The sequence below is a fragment of the Triturus cristatus genome, chromosome 10 (assembly GCF_964204655.1).
Source record: "Triturus cristatus chromosome 10, aTriCri1.1, whole genome shotgun sequence".
NCBI classification, from domain to species: domain Eukaryota; kingdom Metazoa; phylum Chordata; class Amphibia; order Caudata; family Salamandridae; genus Triturus; species Triturus cristatus.
In genome coordinates this window covers 119,115,100-119,140,152 of record NC_140593.1, presented here as the reverse complement: position 1 = coordinate 119,140,152, position 25,053 = coordinate 119,115,100, and the positions used below count along the sequence as shown (strand labels likewise).

General features: G+C 44.2%; 1 protein-coding gene across 1 annotated transcript in view; it reads right to left on the bottom strand.

Moving 5' to 3' along the window:
* Positions 1-25,053, bottom strand: part of STT3B (STT3 oligosaccharyltransferase complex catalytic subunit B) — a 449,914-nt gene that overhangs the window by 234,578 nt on the left and 190,283 nt on the right. The window contains exon 6 of the mRNA XM_085630572.1: positions 184-282. Coding sequence (XP_085486698.1) covers positions 184-282 — 99 coding nt within the window. The remainder of the gene's footprint in view (positions 1-183; positions 283-25,053) is intronic.

Sequence of the window (25,053 nt, the reverse complement as noted above, 5' to 3'; positions counted from 1 at the left end):
AGAAAGCAGTATAGAGCAATGACGCACGTATGTGAACATGGAGGAGAATCAGTTTGCAAGATGGCTCATGCAGACACAAATCATAATCTGGATCAAATCTGCAGAGCTAACAGAGCATTTGGTGTATTCAGTTTGCATGGAGATCATATTTGCATAAATACAAGTCCAAAAATGGTTCTTTACCTGCAGCTGCCATGTGTTCGCTTGTACGGATCGGCTGGAAACCCACAAAGGGTATTTGCATGGATAATATTAAACCCACGATGTAGAAGGTGCTGTAAGCTGTAAACGGACACAGGGAAAATATATTCAATAAAAAACTGAGGTTTCAGTTTTGAACTACATGGAGATACTTATTTACAGGACAACAGTAGACAACTCACTACAAGTCAGACAGACTGTCCCTCTAACGCCCCCAGAATACACCACACCTTAATGCTGGAGAAGTTATATTTTTTATGCAGCCAAATATTTCCACAGATCCAACAGATTCTTTGTATTCTAAGTGAGCAGACTTTCAGGGCTGCGATGCGCGGTAGAGTATTGTGCATGTGTGCCAAAGCAGAGCAAGGACAAAAGGGTGCACTGCACGCAGTTAGCCACAAAAGCACTTCCATGAATCCGCAAGTATGATGAAACGGCTGCGCCATTTGGAATGGGTGAAGAAGGTGTAACATGCTTAGAAATCTCATCTGTATTCTAAGATTTTTCTGCATACAAACTTCAGCAAAAACACTTTGACAAGGGTTTGGGGAAAACGTGATAGTTAAAACAAACGTTGAAAACAAGGAATGTAAAAAAAATATATATATACAAGTAAATTTGGCACTGCTAAACTGGAGCTCAGAGGGTAACATACGCAACATAATTTAGCTTAGGGAAAGAGTGAATTTCGGGATATAATGGGCAATCTCCATCCTAGCACGACTTTCGGCAGACTACACAAATATCCCCCAAAAAAAGATAACACTAAAGAGGGCAGGCAGTAACCAACGTGTGAAGAAATACCACAAATCTTGGTTCAGTTTTCAGTGCTTAATTTTAGCTAGTAGTTGCTGGCGGGGAGAATGAGTGGGGACCCGGCACTTGTTTTTGGGGCCCGGCACGTTTTCCGGGCCGGACATTCCACAAGAGCAAGAGATAGGAAAACAAAATGAATAGAAAGATGGAGAAAGAGAAAAGTGGAAAACCCGTCGCCAGGGAGAAAAGCAGTATTGAGATAATTGGGCGTGGAGTGTCTGGTATTGGATTACAGGGCATCAGATGGTTTTACAGCTATGCAGCCTTGGCATTGCTGCACCGACCTTTACTTGTATCGGCAAAGACATCAATAACTACTAGGCTTCCAGTGCGCCATCCACAAGGCATTGTCGATGGTGGCCTACTTCCGTCACTCCACACCAGCTCTTTTGGGGATGTCATCTCATTTGGCTTTTCTTTTCACCTCTAAGCAACATCTAAAATTGTCTCAGTCCCCACTCTTACATTGTTCCGCCAGTCACTCATTTTGCACTTCCCCCACCATTATCTGTTATTGAATAGAAGTGCAAGCACCCATGCTCAACTCTTCAGACCCCACTCTCAATACATTTCCAATTTCTCCAACACTCTGAGATGTGCTTTTTCAGTCAGAAACCTTGGCATTCTGTTCAGTCCATAAATGAAAATGGAAGACTTTCCAACCAAGACTGCTACTGATGAAAGCTTTCTATTACTCAACAAAATAGGTTTGCACATATTATGTAAAGCAGTCAAAACACTCAGCAATTCCAAAGTATATAACAGACTGGACTACTTCAGCAGTCTTGTAGTAGGCCTTTCCGACTAGGTCTTCACCTCATTAGATACGATTCTTAACTTTGCCAAGCAAACTTTATACCTACCAAGACATACCCCAGCCACACTTCAGCATACCCTCACAAAGGCAAATGGCTCACCGCCAAGAACAAGGTCTTATACAATTATCTGCCATTTACATACAAAGCCCATAGTTACTTCTCATGCCATAATATCCCGAGTCACACCAACTGAGAACCTAAAATCTACTCTATATAGTTATTAACATCATTATGTTTACATAACCATCTACTACATATACAGACACCAGCGATTATGCGCTCTTTTAATCAAGTAGAGATATACCTACTTGATTACTAGGCTGACAAACGTTTGACAACAATCTCTAAGAATAAAAGTTGTAATGTATATTGCTTATTATTTCTTCTGAATTGAAAGACTAAAGCCAAAAAGTGGGACTTCTGTTGTCAAGGAACGTTCTCAGAATGTCATTAAGTCCTGGACATATCAACATGACATGCTGTGTGATTTAATGATCTGGCACACCTTCCTAAACAAAGGTGAAAGGGAAAGCAGTTTAGCGGTCTCAGGCTAAATTTCAAATATGAAATTCTCTTTCAACTCAATAAAGGTGCTATCTAAAATTCTACCAGTTATAACCCTATATTTTTAAGCAAGCTCAGTTAATTATGGAACTCTGAAATCTTAAGCCAGCATGTATTCTGCAGTTGAATTTTCAAGACTCCCTCAGAGCCAGAATCCTTTGCATCAGAAAGTTAACATCTAAAAAATATCCAAATTTTCTTTTGTGATTTAATGGTCCACTCTGATCAGGGGTCTTGGTACCCAAGGTACCCCAAAGTAAATCTGATAAAATCCTTCCTTGCAAGATGTAGTAATAGCCAAATAATAGCTGCCACATTGGCAGCGATAAGAGTAACTGCAGTTCTGGCTTTTAATACGTGGGGAGTTCCATTTCTGTATAATAAACTCTGAAACACTTCATTCCATGGCATCCACTCTCGTGTTGGCAGCTCCTATTTGTACCTCAAGTGCAAGCAACACTGTGTTGATAATACCACCTTCATATAAAAATTAACAAACCTGTAATCACTAACTGAACTTTATGGGAACAGTAGTCAGGTGTGGCTCCAACTAAAGTATGAAATAAAAAGCAGTTGTATGACTTAACCAACTAAAAGCTTACACCATTCAAATTCCAACTGAACTTGAATGCCTTTATAAGTCCATTTTTCATATTTACCAAGAATTAACTGTTTGTACTGTATAAGTCTGCTTTCCAGGTGGGGAGACCTACTGGTGTCTTGCCAATAAGTACAAGGGCATCAGCATACATTAGTACTATGAAGTGCTCAGTCCACTTTTGACTTTGAAGTACTCGGGTTTTGCTCTGATGTACTTTTGCTGGCTCTCCTAGAGGCAAGCAACCACAATTCTCATCCTTTTTTCAGGTTAATGGATCCTGTCCCAAATTTCTGACTAGTTAAATTTTGCCTCTTGTAAAACACTTTGTATTCTATACTTAGACTGATTTCATTTTTAAAGCATTATCCTCTGTTCATAAAAACAATGTGCACAACCCTACAACACAGTTTGCTCAATGTAACAAAATCCTTATTAGAACATTGAAATGTTGGGACATCCACTGAAAACAATGGAGTGCGCCGGGATTCTAATGGCCGGTAGAAGGCCAGAACTCCAACATTCCAATGTTTGTTCACAGCTGTTACTGTGAACAAAAGACTCACGGACCGGAGAGGATTTCAATCCAGTCTGGCTCCGTGAGGCCTTTATTTTACAAATAAGAACATTCTGCCCTCTAGGGGCAGAACGTTCTAATATCCTTAGAAGCCTCTGTGGCGGGCTCGTCCAGCATTAAAGTCCTGCTCCAATGTTAAAGGCCTGAGCTGAATGCTGGAGCGTGCCTTTAATGGACGGCAGAGCCCACCACGGAGGGCTCCAAGGCTATATTAAACCATTTTCACGGTGTCCGTTTTCTGGACAAGCCATATTATGCCAGGAAGTGCTAGAATTTCCATAATAATTCTTCCCATTGTGATCTCACTCTGAAGCTAGAATCAGTTAAATTATTCGAGTTTAGTTTCTCACCAGAGTTCCAAGGATGTGGATACAAAGAAATAACCAATACGCTTCCCCTGTCTAAACTCGGATGTCACCTCCCTTTATGCCCTGCCTTTTATCTCTGATTACGGAAGGTGTTATCAATATCTGGGCATAACGGCCACTCACTATCAACATTTGTAACTGAGATTGCAAGATCAGGTTACAATGAATGCATTAAATGTATAATCCAATACTATGTTCGACATTGGCTTAAGAGGTGTGTAGTGCTCAGTAAAATCCCTCTGGCATTGCTCATTTAATCTTCTCAGCAGCACTTCCACTCAACTGTAATCACCATCAATCTTTATTCGGAGGACACAACTCTCCATAAAAGATACACATATATAAAAGAAAAATGCAATAGATAAGCAAAATCCCCAAAATTCGTAAAAAATATTAATTAAAACCATCAACTACCTTCAAAACACATATCCACAACAATAAGACAGTTCGCAATTTAGGCTTGGAGGATCATTTCATAATTTCATGAAAGGTCTCAAAAGTGCGTTAATATGGAAATTAATGCATTCATCGATGAAAATGAAATCTCGTACTTATTAACAGAATCGCCCACTGTGAACTCATCAACCTCGACTCGCTAATATGTAGTCAAGCAGGCCTGGAGACCAAGGATTGCTGATTGATAGGTCACAGGTGTAAGCACCGCAGCTGGCAGGCAAATGGCCGGGCATGAAACTCTTGATAAATCCCACTGATAGGTGCAGTGACAATACAAGGGAGATTGCTGCAATAAAGCACACACATGGCCGGAAGGTGACGAGCGCTCCTAAAAAAACACCATAAGAAGTCGGGTGCCAAACAAGTTAGGTGCACATAGCCAGTCAGGATCTAGCACACAAAGATTCCCCTCCCCCTCCCCCCCGGGAACTTTGCAACACTGTTTTAGACCTCCCTGGCATACATCGAGGACCCTCCTCTCCGCCAGATTTCCCAACACAACCTCTACCACTCACCAAGAACTCAGACCTGGTGGCACGCCCGGACGATATATCTCTCCAGTTGCACCTTCTCACAGTCGAACTTCATGATTTGAAAGCCCTCTCAATTGAACATTTACCCTTGATCAGCTCCCTCCTCTCCTTTGCGAATTTGCCCAGAGCCCCCCGCCCCCCCCCCCCCCCGCAAGCTATGTATTTCGCCTCGGCCAGCTTTCCCCTCTATCTCGAAAACCATACCCCTACCCAACACCCCCTCCCGCCCCAGGAGATTGAAGGCCTATCTGGCGTCTAATGATATTGAGGACCTACTCAACTCTTACTCGCCTACTCTAGACAACACGATCCCTCCGGGGCAAATTCAAGCCATTCACTCTAACCCAAACAGAGAACCCCCTCACAATCTTCGAGTCATTAATAATGGCAACCTCGTTAAGAGTGATTATCCAGACTCCTTCCCCTCCATACACCGGTACGACTTAAATGCATACTACTCAACTGCAGATCAGCCAGTAAGCACGCTTCGGATATCTTCAACCTCATCCAACACAATGAGTTAGACATCATCCTCCTCACTGAAACTTCTCAATCCCTCTTCCACTCCTATCCTAGACCTCCTAGTGCCTCCTACCCACAACATAATTTGTCTAGACAGAGATATCAAGCTGGGCGGTGGCCTAGCTTGTATACATCGGAGCACACCATCTGTTTCCCACTCAGAGTCTTCTACGCCATCCTCCTGCGAATACCTTTGGCTCAACATCTCAAGTAACAACCTTCCGGTGTGCAAACTTCACACTTTATCACCCCCCAGGGGTCAAGCTCCCCTTCATCGAACAGTTAATGGAAATCATCTCTGGCAATGTTGACTCCGTAATGTCCCAAATCTTCCTTGGTGATTTGAACCTTCACTGGCCTAACCTCAATGACAAAGCTGTAACATGCCTTCAATCACTCTTAAGTGATCACAAGTTGATTCAACATTGTGACCGGCCAACCCATAATAAAGGAGAAACTCTGGACCTCACCACCACCAAAGGACACACCATCACACTGGAATCCATTACACCTTGCGATTGGTCCGACCATCACAGTATCTTCTTTCATATTAACAGGGAGGTGTCTGAGGAAGGCTCAACCAACTTAATTGAATATCTGGAAAAGGGACCTCAGATCTATCAATACAGACGAACTAGCAATCCACTGTAAATATGCCCTTTCCTCCCATGCCGACATGCCTGAGGTTCATGTACACACGGACTTCTACAACTCTACTATCTCTAACATCATGGATTCCATTGCACCACTCCAACAAAAAAATGCCTCAACAAAAATATCCAAACCGTGGTTCAACAACAACTTCAACTCGGAACGCCGCAACCTTAGGGCAATTGAACGATCTTTGAGATCCAAACCATCTTCGTATCAGTTAAAAATCCTAAGAGCGGTTAGGAGTTCCTATAAAAAACAAATCAAGAGTCCTAAGGCAGACTACATCAGATCCCAACCTAATCAAGCCGCTAATTGCCCCATGAAACTCTTTGAACTGGTTAAACAGCAATCAGTGGAAGCTCCAAACTACTCTGACTCTGGAGTCAGCCCACCCTCATGCGACAGACAGCCTGCTTTCTTTACTGGGAAATCAAGACTCATCAATATTGAACTTGTTTCTAAGAAGGCTCTATTGCTATCCTATGGGTCCGCGCCCCCCTCCGGGCCTCTTAGAGAAGCTCAAACCAATCAGCCTGAGCACCAAGAACAATGCTTCATGGGGCACCTTTAATCCCCTCAGTGACAGACATTAACAAGATTCTTCTGAGTATAAACCCATCTAATCACTTTCCCGACCCGTTGCCACCTTCCATCTTCAAAGAAATCAAGGATGTCGTCATCCCCATCTGGATAAAGATTGTCAACGAGTCACTGTCACAAGGCACGATCCCAGATACTCCTGGACCAACATCAATTAGGCTTTCGGAGTGGGCAGAGCACTGAATTGTCTCAATCACGTTATGGATGACATTTAAAAAAAATGCTTGACCAAAATGAATCTTGCCTCCTTGACCTTTCCTCTGCGTTTGACACTGTCAATCACGACAACCTTCTATTCATTTTGAAGAACAGGATGGGCCTCTCTGGTCAGGTGTTTTAATTGTTCTCGTCCTTCCTCCACCACAAATCCCAAAGAGTCATGGCGAACCCCTATCTCCCAGCCCACTCCAGTATCCATGGGGGTCCCCCAAGGGTCTGCCCTATCTCTTCAACTTGTTCTCGGAGCCATTAGCTAATGCTCTAAATTCCATGAACATTCTCTTTCATATTTATGAGGATGATACGCAACTTTATCTGAAAATCTCCTCGGATAACCTCATATCACTCAACATTACTCTAACGACTACTCAAAACTGGTTAACTGATAACCACCTCCAGCTCAACACCTCCAAAACAGAATTCCTTCTCATTTTTCCTCCGAATCACACCCCCAAGTTAGACCTTTGAATGAACCACCTCACTGCCTTCAACTGCCCCCTTCATTATTGACTCAGCCAAATCTCCCGGAATCACCCTGGACAAGCATCTGAACATGAAGAATCATATTAGCAATGTGTACAAGGGAGCTAATCACCTGATGAGGATACTCCAGAATCTCAAACCATTCCTTCCACAAGCTGACTTTAAGCAGGTGGTCCAAGCGCTTGTTTTGCCGAGGCTAGATTATGACAGTGCTATGCTCTGTGGCCTCCCCAAATATACCTTGGCCCCACTAAGGGAATCATGGAACGCTGCTGCCAGATTGGTTACGGGTACCAAAAGAAATGCGCACATATCCCCAGTCCTAAAATCCCTTAAGTGGTTGCCCTACGAAGCACGAATACAGCAAGATTGCCTGCCTGTCTCACAAAGCCCTCCATTTCAAAACCCCCAATTATCTAGTGCAAAAGCTAGAATTATCCAGAGGTGGTAGAACTTAAAAGGAGTGCCAACTCTTTCCTCCTGAAACCACAGATCTTTTGCAAAAGAGAACGTGTGACCGAGCTTTCGCCGGCTCTGCCCCGGAGATCTGGAACTCTCTCCCACCGTAAGTACGCAGAATCTTTTCCACGGTTGCTTTCAAATTGGAAGCTAAAAGATTCCTTATGAACAAGTTCTTACCTTAAATGGGTTTGGATCGTCCTCTCTAAGGTACTGGACTTACAACCTTAAGACCTGCACTGGGTGCCACTCTAACTTATCATTACTCTCCTCTTAGTTCGCTATGTACTAGTTATTGTATTATTCTCTATTGACCCCTTTTGTTTGTAGCTGTTTTGTTTGATACTCTTATTTGATGCCGGTACTGCATTTATTACCGTCCTTTTCTTCAATTGTAAAGCGCTCGGATATCCTTCGGGATAATGTTCGTGCTATATAAAACTTTATAAATAAATAAATACAGTAAGAGGGTGCCAACAGCAATTAGATCCTCAATGAATGGCATGCCCAACTCCATTTGACATACATAATTTCTCTTTAGAAATCTGTTTCCACTATCTGGAGTGGTGCAACAGAGGTAGGACCGCACAGCCCTGCTCCATAACAGATACCTGAAACCGCTTTACTGTTCTATAGATTCAGGATTTCTCCGATAGGCTTCTACACTAGTCAAGCAGCAAACCTGTTCACTGCATATATTGCTCTCTCGAAATACAATTTTTTATTTTACACTTCTTTAGATCAGGGGTTTGTGGAGCTAAAGGTAACCTTCAAGTTTGAGAAATTATCTGTGTCCATAATTTTTACTAGGATGTATAAAAAGTTACCTGCTTTTTTGTCTACCAGGCACTATCATGACAAACGTTCCCCCCCCCCCCAACTGACTTTCAACCCCAGTTCATCCATAAAAAAAACACTGTCTAAAAGAGATTGTAGCCATTTTCCCGTGTGAACCATCAATACGGCGGTGTCTGCATACTGTAAAATAGGCATGGGACGGGAGCATATATACGGCACATCTAGTGCCTTATATAACAGACATTTATTTCATTTACAAATAGAGTGAATGGAAAGAGGCCAATATACACCTCTGTCTAGCACCCCTCTTCCCACACTAAAGTGCTCTATGCATTTGCCAGTGACTATAATGATCCGAGGCCACAGTGTCAGCATAAAACTGAAGAATAAAAGATAATGGCTGGATCTACCCCAACATTTGATAAATCCCACAGCAGCGAGCGAATGACTAAATCAAAAGCGTACAATAAGTCGATGAAGGACAAGTAGAGGGTCTCCTGCTTGGCCCTGTATACTTATTGCTCATCAAAGCCAAATTGAGGCACTGTTCAGTCATGCTGATTGCCTTTCTAAATCCATACTGAACATTCAACACTGCTTCGTTTTTCAGTGCCCACTCTTCCAATCTGGGCAAAAATATCCAACCTGCCACCTTAAGAAAAGAGTCCAGAAAGGAGATTTGACTTAAAAAGCCAGGTCAGCTTTTTTTCCATCTTCAAAATCAGGATAATCACGACCTCTTCCATGACAAAAGAGGACCCACTTTTGCGACTGCATTTAAAACATTAATCAAGGGAGCTCATAAATCAACATTCTGGAGACAGATCTAAAGAGACCCAATTCGATCCAAGAGCCACCCAAAAAGTGCAGCAGTAAGTTCTTCATAGTCAAAGACCACTGCTCCTACCAAACCTGCCCCTTTAGCCTTCTCTGCGTCTACTATCACCAACTCTCAGGAGCCGACTGTAGAAAATATAGCAGAGACATGGCCAACCCGCTGAGCAGGAGGGATATTAGGTTCTATTGTGGGGCCTTGGTCCTCCCATAAAAAAAGGTTTGTTAACAATTCCAGAATGCAGTACTGCTCCCTAAACTACTAGCTTTCATTAATTCCTCAAACCCTCATTACTGAGCATTTGCTTCAGACGTTTCAGCGTTTTCTTATAGTAGGATCTATATTCCTTGATCGCCCCTGGGTCCCTCGGGACAGACTTAAGGATATCCCAGAGTGTCCTATGAGCGCCCCTACAAGCTTTAGCAAACCATCCAATGTTTTTAAACATTCTGCAGGGACTTCAACCCAGCCTTTATATTGAAGGGAAAGGAAGCAAAGGACTGAAAGAAAACAAGTTACTTACCTGTAACTGTAGTTCTCCAGTATTGGAGCTTTCATAAATTCACATGCCTTAATCATTCCACGTCGTCGAGACGGGAGTCTCCGGTACATAAAAAAGCAATGCTTAGCAATATAGCAAGCTGAAAAGAGGCTTAGGCCCATTTCCCCTTTGCAACCCATAACCTTTGTTATGTAAAACAGGACCAAACTTGTCTCTGAACCAATCAGAGCCTCTCACCCTCTAGCACACTCCTGAGAACCTTTCGCCCCTCAGATTTCCATGCACTTGTGCCATAACACCTTTTGTGCTAAATCCGATGTGAGCCTCTCAGGGGAGGAGGGTGGGTTGCATGTGAATCTATGAAAGCTCCAATACTGGAGAACTACAGTTACAGGTAAGTAACTTGTTTTCTTACTCCAGTATTGGAGCTTTCATAGATTCACATGCCTGAATCAGAATAGTGCGCAGTAAATCATGGCACATTTTTTGTTCCCAAGACCTGGAACAAGGGAACATATGTAGTGTAAAAAAAGTGGTCTTCCTATACCAATACACAGAAAAAACACTCTGCAAATTACATATAATACAGTAAACAATAATAAAATGTGCAAAAATGTGACCAATAAAGTTAGGAGGGATGGTAAAGAGGGCTCACCATTACTGGATAAGGTTCCTCAGCACTGCTTCGCCCAACGCCACATCTGTTCCTGTGGCTGCATCCAAGCAGTAATGCCTGGTGAAGGTGCGCGTACTTGTCCAGGTCGCTGCCCTCCAGATATCCTGAATCGGCACTCCCGCAAACAAAGCAGTGGAGGTGGACACTGCTCTTGTCGAATGGGCATGGACTTGTGCATTCAGAGGTCGTCCAGCTGCCTGATGACAATACTCTATTGCACTGGAAATCCATCTGGCAATTCCCCTTTTTGACAAAGGGACACCCTTCCTGGGTGCGCTGAAGGCGACAAAAAGTTGAAGACTTGCGGAAAGGTCTAGTCTTTTGCAAATAGAACTTTAGACAGCGTTGGACATCCAGTGAGTGGAGAGCTCTTTCCGCCGCTGTTGGTTGAGGAAAGAACCGTTTGAGAATTAGTGGCTCATTTAAATGAAAATCAGTTGGTACTTTTGGATTTGTCCTGAGTATCATTCTGTCCTGTTTGAATTGTAAGAGGGTCTTGGATCGTGAGAGCCTGTATTTCCCCAACTCTACTGGCTGAAATGAGCGCGATGAGAAGCGCAACTTTTCACGACAGGAATTTAAGATCTGCCCTGTGTATTGGCTCGAAGGGCTGTTTCATTAATCGGGAAAGAACAATGTTCAATTGCCAGAGAGGTGGTGGAGGCTTTACTGGAGGAAAAACCCGGAACAATCCATTCATGAATTGTTTGATGACTCTTGTGGACCACAGAGATGGTCCAGAGGAAGTCCTTCTGTAGCGTGATATTGTGGCTAGATGTACCTTTATAGATGCACGAGCCAAACCAGACTTTGCCAAAAGCAAAATGTATGGAATAATCTCATGCGCTGCCGAGGATGAATGTTACATCTTTTGCACCATAAGCAGAATCTCTTCCACTTCATCCTGTACGTTTTGTTCGTACTATCCGCTCTGGCTCTCGATAGGATCTCTCTGCAATCCGCTGAGATATTTAGATGTTGAAATTCGCAGTGTTCAGAAGTCAGGCCGCTAAGTGCAGTGATTTCGGGTCCGGATGAAGCACTTCTCCCCGGTACATCGTCAGGAGTGACGGTATTGGCTGGAGGCGAATCGGGTGTTCCTCCAACAGTAGCAGAAGCTCCGTGAACTAGTGTTGCCTAGGCCACCATGGTGCTATCAGGATTATCTTGCACGGTTCCTTTTTGATCTTCATAAGAACACGTGGCAGGAGGGGAATTGGAGGAAAGGCAAAGAAGCCTGACCCTGCCATCAAAAACGCATTCCCCCCAAGATCCCCGTTGGGGAAGCCAGCTTGCGAAGAACTGGCATTTTTTGTTCTCCACTGTTGCGAAGAGGTCTGTCTGTTTTCCCCATCTTTGGAAGATGCTGTCTAGACTCCCCTGGTCAATCTCCCACTCGTGGCAGGTGGATTTGAGCCTGCGGAGAGTATCCGCCTTGACGTTCTGGTCCCCTGGGAGATGTTCCACTGTTATGGATATCTTGTGTTGCAGCGCCAATTCCCATACCTTCTGGGCTTCTTGAGACAGGGAGAGTGATCTTGTACCTCCCTGTTTAAGTAGTGCATTGCTGTTGTGTTGTCCGTTCTTATTAACACAGCTGAACCCTGTATCCTCGGTAGGAACACCAGCAATGCTAAGCGGACGGCTCGGAGTTCCAAGAGGTTGATCTGTATTTGCTGTTCGTGCAACTTCCAGCGACCGCTGACTTGCAGATCCTGAAGGAACGCTCCCCAGTTTTCTAAGGAAGCATCTGTCGTAATCACCAGTGGGGTTGGTTGTGTTAGGAATGAAAGACCCTGCGAGACGTACCGCTTTTGGGTCCACCATGTTGCCGCGTGGATCATGGTCGGTGTTACCCTGACTATCGTCGAAGTATCCCTCCGCCTGATGCCATTGTAGATCCAGTTGCTCTTGCAACGGACGCATCCTTAGCCTGCAGAAAGGTACGAGGGGAATGCAAGATTATATCGTTCCCAGCAATGATTTGTACTTGCGTACTGAAAGACACTTTCTTCTTATAAAACTCTGGGACAGAGATCTTATTCCCAACTGTCTTTTCTTGGAGGGGAACGCTTTGTTTACCTCTGTGTCTAGTATCGCTCCCAAGAAGGTGATGTTTCGTGTCGGCTGAAGAGATGATTTTTCTTTGTTTAAAGTCAGACCTAACCTGGCAAACAGCTCCACGCAAGCCATTGTTGACAACCGGGCCGATGCTGCTGATGGTGCTTTGACCAACCAGTCGTCGAGGTAAGGAAATACTTGGTGTATCTGTTTCCTTAGAACAGCTGCCACTGGGGCCAGGCATTTCGTAAAAAATCTCGGGGCTGACTTCAGGCCGAAAGGCAGTACCTTGAATTGGTAATGCTCTCCGGCCAACATGAACCGAAGGTACTGCCTGTGGGAAAGATGGATGGGGATGTTAAAGTACACATCCTGTAGGTCCATATGATCTCCTGGGTCTAAGAGCAGCAGAAGATCTTGGAGGGAATCAGTTAAACAACTAAAGAGTGACAAGGGAAAAAAGAAGGAGCAAAAAGACACGGGCAAAAACCAAAAGGAATTGTTAAAAGAACCCTCACTCACCAACCTAGTTGGTGACATGCTTCATCATCGGGTTCCCACCAGAGAGGCCGAGTGCCTCTCTGGTGTGCTACAACGCCTGAATTACAGCGGAGCTGGTTTTTGAATGTGGAGGGGAGTGGAATTAAAAGGTAAATGGTTTTAACCATCAACTTATTTAATGTCGGCAAACCAAAGACCAATAAAAACGTGAATTGGGCAAGTTCTGGCTTGTTAGGTTAACCAGAGCTTAACCAATTACTGATAAGGTCGACATGACATGTTTCTGCTTAAATTTGCCCAATTGGCTAAGCTTTCATCAGGACCACAAGGGTCTCCACGGCGGTATGCGCACGCTAAGGCGCACCCTAACCTGTGGAGATCTAAATGGTAAAACTCACGGTTTTACCGAATAGCCATCCTAGTATTTCCGGGGCTATAAAAGTCTGAAAAAGAAAGAAGACAGACATAACATATATAAAAACATAAAGAGACATAAATTCGTCGATTTACATTTGTTTCGATTTTGCTCGTTTTGGTGAATAAGCAATTTGATAGTCCCGTGTTGTGGAGCGGGAGTGGGTGTCTCAATAGCAATTGTAGCTTGAAACGCTCAAAAGCGAGTGATTACTCGTCGCAGAAAAAGGGGCTCATAGAGGTGTTCTCTATAAGACCCTGTGCACTATTTGTGTCTGCATTCGATTACATTTATGTGGTGTCAGGGTAACTGACAAAGTGCAATCGTAGTAGCTAATCTGCCACTGTGTATGCCGTAGGAATAGCGGACTCGTGAAGTGATAGGCATGCTGAAAACAAGCGTCTGTGGTGTTTGCCAGGCGCCGTTTGCTCCAGAGCATGTCTAGCGTTTACAAATTAATTGTGAAAAAACAGCTGCATGGATAAAAAAGGGGTTATAACCATCTTACTTAAGTACTCGATGTTACTAACATCATGGGTCCGGGAGGGGGGTAGTGAGCTATAGTTTGTCAGAATGGAAGACAAAAATTCGAATGTTGCGTTCTTTTTCAAGAGATAAGTTGAACGAAACTAGTTTCTAGCCAAGGAAAAGTTCCCCAACTTACTTCCATGCTCGCACACTCCCGCAGTCAGCCTCGATCTGTCCTCCTCGGCCCGGATATTAGTGAGTGAATGAGGAACGCGGAAGTAAATACTCCGTGGTTCCAGTCACGTGGTTTGTTTAGGCGTATGGGTGTGCGTGATGCATTCCGTGTGTGTAAAAAGTTAGTAGACGTGCTCGTATTGGTTCATCCTTCGTAATGGACAAAAATGAACCGGCGTGCTTAGTTCGCGAGGCGAAGAATGCTAAAAATAACCATGTTGTTGGTGAGCAGGAATACTTATAGGAATACACCGATTAGAAGGGAACCCATTACAGTAAGGTGCATACGTTTTGTATGTTTGAAAAACTTGGTGACAGCGTTCATTTTAGTTCTCCTCTGTCATGTGAAATTAAAATTGGCGTTCATGTACTACAGATTTTTAATGCTCCCAGTAAACATGATATTACCAACTGAGATTATTAAATCGAGAAAGCGCCATCTTACAGGGGGAAAAACAAGAAACGCAAAGAGCATATTTCAAACTGTCAATGACTAAGGGCAGGCCTTGTCACCATGAAGTTGGAATGATGGGGAAGTCTAGTGACAGCGAAAATTGGCAAATCTAAAGGCATTTAATGTGGAGAGAACTGCACGGAGGCTATTTAGGTTATACCGTTACAGTGGCTTGGTAGGATCTGTAATTCAGTGTTTTAATATCGAACTCCAAGGAATATTATCATTCAAACCCTGAAGATGTGTCGATAAACGATAGATCCAACGTTGTTCTTTTTCGAATAGTAATTGTTGGGTGTATGGTCCAGGCTTCAGTTTCTCAATGATTGTCCACTTCATATCATTTGGTGTGTGGTTTAACAGCAAGAAATGTTCAGTCAGTTTTGTGCTCTGCTTTCGACAGCGAATGGTGCTGCGATGTTCGCAGATGCGTTGCTTAATCTTCCTGCTAGTCATGCCGACATATTTCAGTCCGCATGTACAAGTGATTAAGTATACCACATCAGTGGAATTGCAATTGGTATGCATTCTCTGTATCCATTGTTTGCCTTGTTCCAACGCCAAATACTTTGAAGGTGATGTAAGATGGCAGACACTGCACGATCCGCAGGGGTAATGGCCAACAATAGGGGGAAGACCCCAAGCGCTGACGATGGATTGGTCCTGGTTTCTGTCCGGAATTTTCGGACGGGTATGTACCAGGGAATCTTTTAGGCTCCTTGCTCTTTTATAGGAAAATAAGGGTTTCTCCCAGTCATGTTTGTTGCTTGTAAGGATATTCCAATGTTTCTTAATGGACTTACATACTGCATTGGATGCTGCGTTGTAAGTTGTAACGCAAGTGAGAGGTATTGAGTCAGGATCGTTTCTCTCATGAACTTCCAAGAGTGCTTCCCTATTTTGATTGCGTGCGCGTTTGTTGCTCCTTGCAAGTATTTTATCAGGGTAGCCACGGTCTTTCAATTTCCTTGTGAGATCACTTGCCTGTTGCTTGTATATGGAAACCTCACTGCAATTTCGACGAAGATATTGGCCAAAAGGGAGGTTTTCCCTCAGTGGACGTGGGTGATAACTGGTGAAATGTAGCAAATTGTTTTTAGCCGTTGGTTTGTGGTGAGTTTTAGTTTGTAGGGTCTCGCCTGTCCTGGTGATGACCACATCCAGGAAAATCATCTCTTTTCTGTCATAAGTATGTGTGAACTTGAGGTGAGGATCACATGTGTTTACCCAGTTGAAAAAATCCAGTAGAAGTTCCTCTGTACCCAGCCAGATGATCAAAACATCATCAATATATCTTTTCCAAAAGAATATATTGGACAAATAAGGATTTTGTGAATCTAGGATAAATTTGCATTCGAAATTGAACACGTACAACCCTGCTACCGAAGGCGCGAAAGTGCTGCCCATCGATGTGCCAGTTGACTGTAAAAACAGATCACCCTTGTATTCAAAGAAGTTTCTTTTTAATGCAAGGGCAGCACAAGCAATTACAAATTCACGTGGAGTTGTATAGTTCCAAGTGCTCGCCTCCAGAGTGCTCCTAATTACATCAATGGTGTCATCCTGGGGAATACAGGTGTAGAGGCTCTCAATGTCCATTGTCACCATGAATAGACTTCCATCAGGAAGTGTGATCTCGCGTAGGAGAGCCAATAGACTTTTCGTATCCTTAAGATAGGTGCTGGTTGATTGGATGAGTGGCTTCAAGAAAAAGTCACAGTAACGTGACAAGGGTTCCAGCAGTGAGCCGATCCCGGAAACAATGGGGCGTCTAGGAGGAGGTATCCTGTTCTTATGAGTTTTTGGGAGCGTGTAGAAATAAGGGATGGTAGCCTCACTGGTTGTGAGGAAAATCGCTTCCTGTTTGGTGATAGAGCCCTGGAGTTCAGCGTTCTCGACCAAATCATGAATGGTGCTGTGGAGTTCTTGAGTAGGATCCACATCTAAAGGAGTGTAGCTGATGGGATCGTTGAGGAGGCGTCTACATTCCTTATCATAGGCCGTGGTATCTTGAATTACTACTCCGCCACCTTTGTCCGCTGATTTTATTACGATATCCCTGTTGGCTTGTAGGGCGTGTACAGCTTGGAATTTACTGGCCTTCATGTTCTTGAAACGGTCGGGTTCCATGAAAGCTTCAATGTCATTTGATACTGCCTGTTCAAACGCTGTAATCTCAGGTGGGATAGCATGAGGCGGGGGGGTGAAAGTAGACTTCACCTTAAACCCTGTATCACTCACTTGTGGCTGGGTACTGTCTAAAGGACGCTTTTCAAAGAAACTCTTGAGCTTAAGTTTCCTAAAGAAATTTGAGAGTTCGCATCTCAGTTTGAAACGATCAAAACGGGCTGTAGGTATAAAACCTAACACCTTTTCCAGAACTGAGGTCTCATCAGCTGTGAGTGTTACAGAAGAGAGGTTCGTTATCAAACTCGTTGATTGCTGGGGCCTGGTCGTTGTGCCTTGCTCCGCGTGTTGTCCCCTACTACTTCGTCCTGTTGCCAATGGACTTGGGTGGATCCTCTTCTTCGTCCCCGGCCTCTTCTGCCCCTCTCTAAAAAAGGAGGGCCGTATTGGTTCTGTTGGTATTGGGGATGTGGTAAGAAACCGGGGTTCCAACCCATCATCGGGTGGAACGGTGGGGGTTGGAAAGGCGATTGTTGGAAAGGGTGCCAGGTCTGGTTGTTGTATCGACGTCTGTTCCGTCCTCTTCCCCGTTGGCGTGCTTTGTAGCTGTCACCACTGGAATCACTAGCGGTGGAACCATCAAATGAACCATCGGTACTGTAATCATTCCTAGCAGGCGCGGTGTAGTCAGGGCTAGCATAGGGATATGCTTTTATGTAAGACCATTTTGCCAGGTCCTTTTGGAATTTCTGGGCTTTAGATTGAGTGAGGGAATCTTTGTACTCGTTCATTTCCTTATTAAGTTCGTCGAGCCGTTTCTTATAGCCTGTTAGAGTTGTCCTGAAGTGAGTTTCCGTCAGCTGGATCTCAACCATAATAGCCTCCGAGAGTCTCAATGCCGTCTTTATAATAAGCACCAACCAATCTCTGGTACAGTGCCAGGCCTATGATAAGGAATGTAGACGCCTCCTCAACGATCCCATCAGCTACACTCCTTTAGATGTGGATCCTACTCAAGAACTCCACAGCACCATTCATGATTTGGTCGAGAACGCTGAACTCCAGGGCTCTATCACCAAACAGGAAGCGATTTTCCTCACAACCAGTGAGGCTACCATCCCTTATTTCTACACGCTCCCAAAAACTCATAAGAACAGGATACCTCCTCCTAGACGCCCCATTGTTTCCGGGATCGGCTCACTGCTGGAACCCTTGTCACGTTACTGTGACTTTCTTGAAGCCACTCATCCAATCAACCAGCACCTATCTTAAGGATACGAAAAGTCTATTGGCTCTCCTACGCGAGATCACACTTCCTGATGGAAGTCTATTCATGGTGACAATGGACATTGAGAGCCTCTACACCTGTATTCCCCAGGATGACACCATTGATGTAATTAGGAGCACTCTGGAGGCGAGCACTTGGAACTATACAACTCCACGTGAATTTGTAATTGCTTGTGCTGCCCTTGCATTAAAAAGAAACTTCTTTGAATACAAGGGTGATCTGTTTTTACAGTCAACTGGCACATCGATGGGCAGCACTTTCGCGCCTTCGGTAGCAGGGTTGTACGTGTTCAATTTCGAATGCAAATTCATCCTAGATTCACAAAATCCTTATTTGTCCAATATATTCTTTTGGAAAAGATATATTGATGATGTTTTGATCATCTGGCTGGGTACAGAGGAACTTCTACTGGATTTTTTCAACTGGGTAAACACATGTGATCCTCACCTCAAGTTCACACATACTTATGACAGAAAAGAGATGATTTTCCTGGATGTGGTCATCACCAGGACAGGCGAGACCCTACAAACTAAAACTCACCACAAACCAACGGCTAAAAACAATTTGCTACATTTCACCAGTTATCACCCACGTCCACTGAGGGAAAACCTCCCTTTTGGCCAATATCTTCGTCGAAATTGCAGTGAGGTTTCCATATACAAGCAACAGGCAAGTGATCTCACAAGGAAATTGAAAGACCGTGGCTACCCTGATAAAATACTTGCAAGGAGCAACAAACGCGCACGCAATCAAAATAGGGAAGCACTCTTGGAAGTTCATGAGAGAAACGATCCTGACTCAATACCTCTCACTTGCGTTACAACTTACAACGCAGCATCCAATGCAGTATGTAAGTCCATTAAGAAACATTGGAATATCCTTACAAGCAACAAACATGACTGGGAGAAACCCTTATTTTCCTATAAAAGAGCAAGGAGCCTAAAAGATTCCCTGGTACATACCCGTCCGAAAATTCCGGACAGAAACCAGGACCAATCCATCGTCAGCGCTTGGGGTCTTCCCCCTATTGTTGGCCATTACCCCTGCGGATCGTGCAGTGTCTGCCATCTTACATCACCTTCGAAGTATTTGGCGTTGGAACAAGGCAAACAATGGATACAGAGAATGCATACCAATTGCAATTCCACTGATGTGGTATACTTAATCACTTGTACATGCGGACTGAAATATGTCGGCATGACTAGCAGGAAGATTAAGCAACGCATCTGCGAACATCGCAGCACCATTCGCTGTCGAAAGCAGAGCACAAAACTGACTGAACATTTCTTGCTGTTAAACCACACACCAAATGATATGAAGTGGACAATCATTGAGAAACTGAAGCCTGGACCATACACCCAACAATTACTATTCGAAAAAGAACAACGTTGGATCTATCGTTTATCGACACTTCTTCAGGGTTTGAATGATAATATTCCTTGGAGTTCGATATTAAAACACTGAATTACAGATCCTACCAAGCCACTGTAGCGGTATAACCTAAATAGCCTCCGTGCAGTTCTCTCCACATTAAATGCCTTTAGATTTGCCAATTTTCGCTGTCACTAGACTTCCCCATCATTCCAACTTCATGGTGACAAGGCCTGCCCTTAGTCATTGACAGTTTGAAATATGCTCTTTGCGTTTCTTGTTTTTCCCCCTGTAAGATGGCGCTTTCTCGATTTAATAATCTCAGTTGGTAATATCATGTTTACTGGGAGCATTAAAAATCTGTAGTACATGAACGCCAATTTTAAATTCACATGACAGAGGAGAACTAAAATGAACGCTGTCACCAAGTTTTTCAAACATACAAAACGTATGCACCTTACTGTAATGGGTTCCCTTCTAATCGGTGTATTCCTATAAGTATTCCTGCTCACCAACAACATGGTTATTTTTAGCATTCTTCGCCTGGCGAACTAAGCACGCCGGTTCATTTTTGTCCATTACGAAGGATGAACCAATACGAGCACGTCTACTAACTTTTTACACACACGGAATGCATCACGCACACCCATACGCCTAAACAAACCACGTGACTGGAACCACGGAGTATTTACTTCCGCGTTCCTCATTCACTCACTAATATCCGGGCCGAGGAGGACAGATCGAGGCTGACTGCGGGAGTGTGCGAGCATGGAAGTAAGTTGGGGAACTTTTCCTTGGCTAGAAACTAGTTTCGTTCAACTTATCTCTTGAAAAAGAACGCAACATTCTAATTTTTGTCTTCCATTCTGACAAACTATAGCTCACTACCCCCCTCCCGGACCCATGATGTTAGTAACATCGAGTACTTAAGTAAGATGGTTATAACCCCTTTTTTATCCATGCAGCTGTTTTTTCACAATTAATTTGTAAACGCTAGACATGCTCTGGAGCAAACGGCGCCTGGCAAACACCACAGACGCTTGTTTTCAGCATGCCTATCACTTCACGAGTCCGCTATTCCTACGGCATACACAGTGGCAGATTAGCTACTACGATTGCACTTTGTCAGTTACCCTGACACCACATAAATGTAATCGAATGCAGACACAAATAGTGCACAGGGTCTTATAGAGAACACCTCTATGAGCCCCTTTTTCTGCGACGAGTAATCACTCGCTTTTGAGCGTTTCAAGCTACAATTGCTATTGAGACACCCACTCCCGCTCCACAACACGGGATTATCAAATTGCTTATTCACCAAAACGAGCAAAATCGAAACAAATGTAAATCGACGAATTTATGTCTCTTTATGTTTTTATATATGTTATGTCTGTCTTCTTTCTTTTTCAGACTTTTATAGCCCCGGAAATACTAGGATGGCTATTCGGTAAAACCGTGAGTTTTACCATTTAGATCTCCACAGGTTAGGGTGCGCCTTAGCGTGCGCATACCGCCGTGGAGACCCTTGTGGTCCTGATGAAAGCTTAGCCAATTGGGCAAATTTAAGCAGAAACATGTCATGTCGACCTTATCAGTAATTGGTTAAGCTCTGGTTAACCTAACAAGCCAGAACTTGCCCAATTCACGTTTTTATTGGTCTTTGGTTTGCCGACATTAAATAAGTTGATGGTTAAAACCATTTACCTTTTAATTCCACTCCCCTCCACATTCAAAAACCAGCGCCGCTGTAATTCAGGCGTTGTAGCACACCAGAGAGGCATTCGGCCTCTCTGGTGGGAACCCGATGATGAAGCATGTCACCAACTAGGTTGGTGAGTGAGGGTTCTTTTAACAATTCCTTTTGGTTTTTGCCCGTGTCTTTTTGCTCCTTCTTTTTTCCCTTGTCACTCTTTAGTTGTTTAACTGATTTAACCCTGGGGGAACAAGAGTGATATTCCCTCACCCTCTTAGTGTTTTTGGAGATCTTGGAGGGAAACCATTCTGAAAGATTGTTTCTTGAGACAGGTGTTTAGGGACCTGAGGTTCAAAATAGGACGCTATTGGAGAACGTTTTTCTTGACTAGAAAAAAAAAAACTGAATAAAATCCCCTTCCTCTCTGGGAGTTCGGTATCGGTTCTATTGCTCTCTTTCGGAGCATTGTCCGAATCTCCCGACACATCTGATGTAAGTGTTTGACCTCTTGATATTTCGGCGGTGTACAAGGGGGCGTTTGCAGAAGTTCTAGAGTGTGTCCGAATTGTATTATGTTGAGGACCCATTGGTCTTTAGTTATTTGCTGCCAATTTTGAAGATAAGCAATTTTTCCACCCAGGGAAACATGTGACGTAATTGGAATAGGTGTAGCCAGAGTCAGAAAGTTGTCATTGTCGTCTGGTGTTGTCCTTCTCCTGACTACCTCCTCGACCTCTAGGAGTAGATTTTGTTTAACCTCCTGGTTTGTCGTTGTGTATACTGCTGATGGTAGGGCTGAGATGAGGCGGAGCAAGAAGTGTATCTGCCTTGTTGGTAACCTCCTCTATAGGAGGATTGGCCCCTACCACTAGAGCCTCGAAAAGGAACCTATGTTGCAGCGTTCCCAGGGATTTTGCGGTGTCTGTATCTTTTTTGATACTCTGCAGAGCCTCGTCGATGTGTTTTCCGAACAAATCGGCTCCATTGAAGGGAAGGTCCAAGATTTTATTCTGGACATCAGGCCTAAACACTGTTGCTCTCAGCCATCCTTGCCGGCGAAGACTGCCGCTCCTCCCAAAGATCTGAAGGCTGTGGTCACAATGTCCATTGCGCAATCTAGGACTTCAGCCAAAGTCCTTTCTCCTTCTTGGAGGATCTTCTTGGCCTCCTGTCTACCAGCTTCTGGAATGCTGTCTATGTAAGGCAAGAGGTCACACCACATTTGCCTATCATACCTGCCCAGAATGGCCGGGGCATTCGCCGCCTTAACTAGAAGGGCAGACATGGAAATAAATATCTTCCCCGCATTGTCCAAGCACCTACCCTCTCTGTCGGGAGGTGTCGTAATCGGAGCTGATGGATTCCTCGATTTCTGCTGAGCCGCCTGGGTTATAACTGAGTCCGGCTTGGGGTGGCCTAGTAGACAAGCTGGAGCATCCGAGGGGGCTTTATATTTCTTGTCCAGCCTGGCGAGTACTGGAGTAACCGTTGCTGGTGTCTCCATGACCTTGAGACCCTTTTCCCATATATGACTGACAATTGGGAGAGACCGAACTGCCTTGCGATATGGCTCCTTGAAATCGTACAAGAAACATTCTGTTTTGTCAGATGACACGGTGAGCGCAAATCTCGTTGCAGCTCTCTCCACTAAATTATGGAACCCCGATGTCCTTCGGTGAAGAATCGACAGGTTTCGGTGAAGGAGATGAAGGCGACGGAATTAGATAATCGTCCCACTCTTCACTAGGGTCCGTTATCTCTCCCTCTTCCTGTTCCTCATCTGAGGTCACTGGATCTTGTTGAGACCTTGGTAGTGGTGATGTAGGCAAGAACTCTGGTAAAACCTCTTGCCGCCGCACTGGCGTACTTGGAATAGAGCGTGGCTGAGATGTAGCCACCGGTATCTTTTGAGAAGTAGGAGGTATAGGATGCCTCTTTTTATAATCCTCCAACAAACTGCAGATCCGTTAACAATGAAGATGGAACGCTCACCATCTCTTCCTGGTACTCCTTGTGAGTGTTGCTGGGGACGATCCTGAAACCCCTCATGTTCGTTTTCCCAGTCATCCCCTTGGCACTTCACATGCAACTGCGACAGGCTACTGGCGTAGCCAAAAGGGCCATCATCATCCTCCTCCTCCTGTGACTCTTTCTCCTCTAACAGGTGGGATGGTACCAGAGGTGTCACCTTACTTGGAAAGGTAAGTTCTGGGGTAATTCTCCTCTTCCTGGCAAATTCCCGTTTTTCTAGGGTTTTTTCTCTTGTCGACGAGCCCGTCGACGAGATCGCCGTCTAAACCACAGACAAAACTATCGTCATCGATGCTGCCGTCGTCGCTGCGGTTACGGTCGTCGTCGTTGCAGTCGACGATGCTGCTGTCAACGATCCAGTCAACGACGTGATCGTGGTAGTTGTCGATGCCGAAGGTCTTGGCGTCGACGAAGATATAGCTTTAGAACTAAGTTTTTACCTCAGTTTTCTTCGACAACGCCGCCATTTTCTTCGTCGACGCTCCCGTCAACGACGTAGATTTCTCAAATTTTTCCTCAGGTGGTGTGGAGGGCGGCTTCTTGAATAAATGTTTGACTTTAGGGGGTGAATTTGAGGGCTCTGAGCTGGTCCTCTTTGCATGTTTTACCCCTGAAGCATGACCCTTGCTCTCCTTTTCCTTACGTGGAGGAGATTTTGAGGGACTGCGCCCAGAAGACCCAATAGTGGTCTTTTTAACGGCCTTCTCAGGTCTTTCCCCTGAGGTCAGAGCCTGAGGAGATCTGCTTCTTTTCTGAGATCTCCTAGAAGTAGTAGACGCCTCATCACTGTCACTAGACAGGACGTCTTTCCTGGTTTTAAGTTTTTGAAGCCATAGTAAAAGCCTTCCTTCACGATCCCTCAGTGTTTTATTATAAAAGGTAAGACATACCTTACAGTCCTTTGCCCGATGGTCTGGATAAAGACAGTATATGCAATCTTTAGGAGGGTCGTCTGTATATAGCCTTTTCTTTGAACAGGTAGCACAAGCTCTAAATAAACCTTTCTTCGCTTTGTCAGCCATTCTCAGGAGTTGGTGAAGAAAAAGGCAGTTAGCAAAAAATATCAAATTAGTTGAAGAACTCTCAAATCCAGAGTGAAGTAGAAATAAACTGTAGAATTTGAGCAGAGCTCAAATGAGACTCCTTAGCACAACGTGCGGTAGAAAATCTGAGGGGCAAGAGGTTCTCTCAGGAGTGTTCTAGAGGGTGAGAGGCTCTGATAGGTTCAGAGACAAGTCTGGTCCTTTTTTACATAACAAAGGTTATGGGTTGCAAAGGGGAAATGGGCCTAGGCCTCTTTTCAGTTTGCTATACTGCTAAGCATTGCTTTTTTATGTACCGGTGACTCCCGTCTTGACGACGGGGAATGATTCAGGCATGTGAATCTATGAAAGCTCCAATACTGGAGTAAACATAACTTTCCATGGACTACTCATCTAAGTACAGCTCAATCTGGTTTCTATGCAAAACTACCAAATCTCGTAGACCACTCTTTCAATTTTTTTCTCATTTCAGGGCCATCCCACTACTTCTAAGAACTCCTCTCCCAGTAGAAACTTCCCAACCTTCTCAAACATGATGTCAAAAGGAGCAGTCAGGAGGGTTTTGATAACTAAGACACATGGAAGGTCATGAAAAACCCTAACAAGAGTACATATATTACCAGACACCAATATAAAGTCAATGGTGCTTGGTTTACCATGTTCTACAAAAGAGGGCCAGCTTTTA